The 6,000-nt window shown below is 45.1% G+C and overlaps 1 protein-coding gene across 1 annotated transcript in view; it reads right to left on the bottom strand.

Annotated features, from left to right (window-relative positions):
• Positions 1 to 217: 217 nt before the first annotated feature.
• The window catches only part of LOC122564730 (RING finger protein 225), a 32,883-nt gene continuing 27,100 nt past the window's right edge, over positions 218 to 6,000 (bottom strand). The window contains exon 2 of the mRNA XM_043719866.1: positions 218 to 893. Within this exon, the coding sequence (XP_043575801.1) occupies positions 334 to 879 (546 nt within the window). The 5' untranslated portion in view covers positions 880 to 893 and the 3' untranslated portion in view covers positions 218 to 333. The remainder of the gene's footprint in view (positions 894 to 6,000) is intronic.

Here is a 6,000-nt window from a genome sequence, read left to right as displayed (position 1 = left end):
ACATTTATCCGTGACTAATGCACCTAACCTACACGTCTCTGAACACTATGGATAATTTAACATGGCAAATTCACCCTAACCTGTACATCTTTGGATTGTGGGAGGTAACTGGAGGAAACCTACACAGACACCGTCAGAATGCGCAAACTCCACACCGACAGTCGCCCAAGGCAGGAATTGAACCTGGGTCCCTGGCGCTGTTAGGCAGCAGTGCTAACCACTAAGCCACCCCAGTTTCAAGTGCTTGATGAATTTCTGCAGGAGTGTTTGTGTCTTTCTAGCGCTGTTGAAATCGCAGCCCCCCCCCACCTCCCCCGCCCATCCGTTCAATGGCTAATGGTCCCTGAATAACCAGACGGAACTGATGAGGAGCCCCACAGAGACTAGAATGACGATGATGGTGATGATGCAGAACCACTTGTTGTGAGACCAGTACCAGCAGCTGTGGCCGTGCTGCCTCTGCCCGCCTGCTTCGGCTGGGTGGCCCACGTCCAGGCTCTGGCTTACCGTCCTCACAAAGAACGCCTTGACGTTCTTCTTCTCCACCTTCTTCTGGGAGCTCTGTCCCTTCTTCACGAAGAGCTTGCCTTTGTTCCGGCTGAAGCGGATGCTGTGTATTCGTTGCATCGCCTCCGGGAGGCAGGACACGATGTTCGGATCGTTTCCCAGCCTGGGCAGTCCGTCCTTGGGGACCATCGTCAGGTCACGGCACATGGGGCACTGAATGGCCTCAGCCACGTGGGACTTCATGTTCATCCGGGCCAGGCACTCCAAGCAGAAGGTGTGGCCGCAGTCCAACACCTTGGGAGCTCTGAAGACATTGTTGTAGTTGCTGAAGCAGATGGCGCACTCCAAGTCGCAGGACTTGTCCTCAGACATCCTCAATCTCCGGACTGCCTCATTAAAAAAAAGAAGACAGAACATGATCACTCAGCGAAGGAATGCCTCATCTTCACTTCCCAATTTCTCTGTCTTTCCTAAAGCTTTCCCCCTAGGTGGGTCTGTTACTGGGTTGGTAAACCAGGCACTGGACAGGCCATAGAACGTAGAACTGTACAGCTCAGAAACAGGCCCTTAGGCCCACAACGTTGTGCTGAACATGACGCCAAATTAAACTCATCCCTTCTGCCTGCCTTTGGTCCCTATCCCCCATAAACCTTGCGAATTCATGTACTTATCTAAAGTCCCTTAAACACCCCTGTCATATCTGCTTGTACCATTACCCCTGGCAGTACGTTCCAGACTCCTACCACTCCCTGTGCAAAAAGACTTGCCCCTCGCATCCCCTTTGAACATTGCCCCCTCTCACCTTAAATGCATGCCCCCTAATATTAGACATTTCAACTCTTGGGGGAAAAAAGGTTCTGGCTGTCACACAAAGAACCACCAGTCAACTCCCAGCAGGAGAGTTTCACAGGATCCGGAATGAAAGGCTGGTATCAGTAACAGAGCTTTACGACTGTCGGTCAAACCAAGGTGAAGTGAAGTCTCTCTGCCAGACTCTAGGCTCAGTCACACATCAATGTGGTCGACTCTTAGTATTGTTTTGAGGTCACTGGGCAACCCAGTCTTTGTATCAAACTGCTCCCAGAGATTAAAGAAGGGGGTGGCACGGTGGCTCAGTGGTTAGCACTGTTGCCTCACAGGGCCAGGGACCCGGGTTCGATTCCCACCTTGGGCTACTGTCGATGTGGGGTTTGCACGTTCTTCCCATATCTGCGTGGGTTTCCTCCCACAATCCAAAGATGTGCAGGTCAGATGAATTGGCCATGCTAAATTGTCCACAATGTTAGGTGCATTAGTCAGGGGTAAATATAGGGTGGGGGACTAGGTCTGGGTGGGTTACTCTTCGGAGGGTTGGTATGGACTTGTTGGGCCAAAGGGCCTGTTTCCATACTGTAGGGGATTTAATCTAAACTTCTCCATTCCCATAAATGCCAATATTCCTGGAGCACATTTTTACAAAGACAGCAGAAGAAGCTCAGCTGATGTTTGTTGATTGTTCGATTTGTTATGGACCTGTGTGAGTTTGCATGGGGCATCAGTGAGGCCTTTTCTGGAATATTGTGTCTAGCTCTGGTGGCCCTGTTATTGGAAGGATATTATTAAACTGGAGAAGGAGCGGAAGAAATTCACCAGGATATTGCCAGGAGGGTTTGAGTTATAAGGAGAGGCTGGGATTTATTTCACTGGAGCGTAGGAGGTTGAGGGGGTGACCTTATAGAGGTTGATAAAATCATTAGGGGTACAGATAAGTTGAATGGCAGGTGTCTTTTCCCTAGGGTGTGAGGGATTTCAAGAGGAGGTGTATTTTTAAGGTAAGTGGAGAAAGATTTATAAAAAGACATGAGAGGAATTTCTTTTGTACAGAGAGTGTTTCGTATGTTGAATGAACTTCCAGAGGAAGTGATGGATGCAGGGACAGTTTGCACATTTGGATAAGTACACGAATAGGAAAGGTTTGGAGGGATATGGGCCAGGAACAGGCAGGTGGGACTAATTTAGTTTGGGAACATGTTTGGCATGGAATAGTTGGACCAAAGAGTCTGTTTCTGTGCTGTATGACTCTATGATCTGCAGTATCAAGGACAGATCTTGTTCTAAGACTTTTTCTAAGATGCTCACTTTATTCGTACAGTAAGACAGCAATTAAACAAAGACTCTGACATTAAATGGAAAGGGAGAGAGTGACTAAAGTAAGACTTGATCCCTTCAAGGTCGAGACTGGGGAACTAATGATGGGAAACAAGGCAGAGACCTGAACAAGTATTGTGTGCCTGCCTTCACAGCAGAAAACATAAAAGAATGCCAGAAAAATGAGGAAATCAAGGGCAAAAGAGAGGGAGGAGCAATATAATCACACGAGATAGACTACAGGAAATACTATTCAGGTGACTGATGTCTGACAAGCATCCTTTTGAATGGCACTGCAGGCTAGATGGGCTGAATGACCTGCTCCTTTCCCTATTTCGTGTTATCTTATGTTCTACATCCCCGGACCTTATGATCTTAATCATCAAATCTTAATAGAAGTGGCTGGAGCGATGGTGATGCATTAGTTTTGATCTTCCAAATTCCCTACACCCTGGAAAAGTTTCAATGGAATGGAAAATGGAACACTGTTGTTCGAAAAAAGAGAGGCACAGAAAGCAGGAGTCAGTCTAACATCCCTGATTGGGAAAATGCTGGAATTCGTAATTGAGGAAGTAGGAGCAGGACCTTTTTTTAAAAACAAAATCATGATACAGTCAGGCAGAATCAACATGGATTTGTGAAAGGGAAATTGTTTTTTGGCAAAATGATTGGATTCCTTTGAGGATATAACAAGCAGATTAGATAAAGAGGAGCCAGTAGTTATATTTAGATCTCCAGAAAGGTGTGTGACGAAGTTAAATATGAAAAGTTCAGAGATGAAGTGAAAAAAGACGTATAGAGAAGAGAACGTGAGTTGAGACTTGCATTTACAGTTCTTCTATATATGATATAAATAGAAAATGGTGTACTAGGAGCAATACAGTTAAATTAGCGTAGGGACAGACTGGGTGTCACTTTGCAGAACATCTACGTTCTGTCTGCAAACAACACACTGAGCTTCAGTTGATTTGATTTCATTGATTGATTTAATTTATTGCCGTATGTACCTAAGTACAGTGAAAAGCTTTGTTTGTGAGCAGTACAGGTAGATCATAGTAAACAAGGACATACAGATCATAGGGTCCTTGGACAGAGTGAGGCATATGGATTGCACTGCACAAAGCAAGATCAATATTAACAAGATCATTTTTTTGAAGTTAGAGTCTAATAACAGCAGGGAAGAAGCTGTTCTTAAAGCTGTGCCTGTCACTTTAACACACCATCCTGTTCCCTGGCCAACCTCTGTCTCAGGCTTGCTGCACTGCTCCAGTGAAGCTCAGCACAAGCTGGAAGAACAGCACCTCATCTTCTGCTTGGGAACCCTATAGCCTTCTAGATTTGATATCGAGTTCAACAATTTTAAGGCTTGAGGTACCATGTCCTTAACCCAACCCATCCACACCAGGCCTTGTTGTCACATGGTCACTATTACACACAACGCATTGTTAGCCAGTAATAGTCCCCATTAGCTGACAAGCTGATAGTTATCCACTCCTTTATCCATCCAAATGTTCTTCTCTCATGTTGGGCCCTATCCCCATCTGTCATTTATTCCATACCCTTAACCCATCGTCTGCATAAAAAACAACTTTTTCCCAGCTACTAACAGTTCTGAGGGAGGATCACTGGACCTGAAACCACAGTTGCTGATTTCTGTCCACAGTTGCTGCCAGACCTTTTCCGGCAGTTTCTGATTTTGCTTCACAGAGCAGTAGTGAATGGTTAATTTTTCAGACTGGATGAGATTTATGGCAGCAGTGCCAAAGGGGCCAGAGTTAGGCTTCTCTTGATCTTTATGATAGGGGCTATATATTCACCACAATAAAAGATATTGTGGTGAACCTTCACAAAGCTACAGATTGAACTTGGGTTTTATGTCCAGTTCTAAGCATTACACTTCAGGAAGGAAATGGAAATGGTTCATAAAGGGTTCATGAGAATGGTTCCTCAACTTCAATTACATGGATAGACTGAGAAAGCTAGAATTCCTCCATTACTGAAGTTTTAGAGATGGATTTGACTGAGGCCTTCGAAATCAGGATGGGTCTGGGTGGAATAATTAGAGGGGAAAGCATTGGTGGAAGAGTTGAGAACCAAAGGACACACGCTTAAGGTGATTGGTAAAAGTTGCAGAGACATCTTGAGGAAATTCTAGTTTGTGCAGCAAGGTGTCAGAATTTGGAATGGATGTTCAAGGATACAGTGGAGGCAGGGTCAGTTTTCGGATGGAAATTGGATACGGAGTCTTATGTGATGTTGAGACGAGATGGTTCAGATGAGGTGATAGAGAGTTACAAATTAGCTAGGAAGGATTTAAAGAGAGAATTAAGAAGAGCAAGGAGAGGACATGAGCAGTCTTTAGCAGGTAGAATAAAGGAGAACCCTAAAGCTTTCTATAGGGTATGTGAGGAATAAAAGGATGACTAGAGTAGGAATAGGGCCAATCAAAGACAGAAGTGGGAAGTTGTGTGTGGACCCTGAGGAGATCGGAGAGGGGCTAAACGAATATTTCTTATCGGTTTTCACTCAGGGAAAGGAGAATATTGTAGAGGAGAAGAATGAGATATGAGATATTCGACTAGAAAGGATCAAGATTAGTAAGGAAGAGGTGTTATCAATTCTAGAAGGAGTGAAAGTAGACAAGACCCCTGGGCCAGATGGGATTTTTCCGAGAATTCTCTGGGAAGCTAGGGAGAAGATAGCAGAGCCTTTGGTTTTGATCTTTGAGTTGGTCATTGTCTATAGGTTTAGTATTGGAGGACTGGAGGATTGCAAATGTTGTGCCCTTGTTCAAGAACTGAAAATGTGATGCTGGAAAAGCGCAGCAGGTCAGGCAGCATCCAAGGAGCAGGAGAATCGACGTTTTGGGCATGAGCCCTTCATTCCTGAAGAAGGGCTCATGCCCGAAACGTCGATTCTCCTGCTCCTTGGATGCTGCCTGACCTGCTGCGCTTTTCCAGCAACACATTTTCAGCTCTGCTCTCCAGCATCTGCAGTCCTCACTTTCCCCTTGTTCAAGAAGGCCAGTAGGGATGACCCAGGTAATTATAGACCAGTAAGCCTTACGTCTGTTGTAGGAAAGGTTTTGAAAAATATTGTAAGAGATAGGCTTTATAATCATCCAGCAAGCAACAATTTGATTTCAGATAGTCAACATGAATTCATCAAGGGCGGGTCATGTCTCACAAGCCTCATTGAGGTTTTTGAGAAAGTGACCGAGCATGTGGATGAGGGTAGGACAGTTGATGTGGTATACATGGACTTCAGTAAAGCCTTTGATAAGGTTCCACACGGTAGGCTGATGGAGAAAGTGACATAGAGTAAAATAGGTGAGTGGGGGAGGTGATGAAGGTGATAGGTCAGGGA

The sequence above is a fragment of the Chiloscyllium plagiosum genome, chromosome 30 (assembly GCF_004010195.1).
Source record: "Chiloscyllium plagiosum isolate BGI_BamShark_2017 chromosome 30, ASM401019v2, whole genome shotgun sequence".
In the NCBI taxonomy this organism is placed as follows: Eukaryota; Metazoa; Chordata; class Chondrichthyes; order Orectolobiformes; family Hemiscylliidae; genus Chiloscyllium; species Chiloscyllium plagiosum.
Note: the sequence above shows the minus strand (reverse complement) of the source record. Positions and strands in the feature narration are given on the sequence as shown.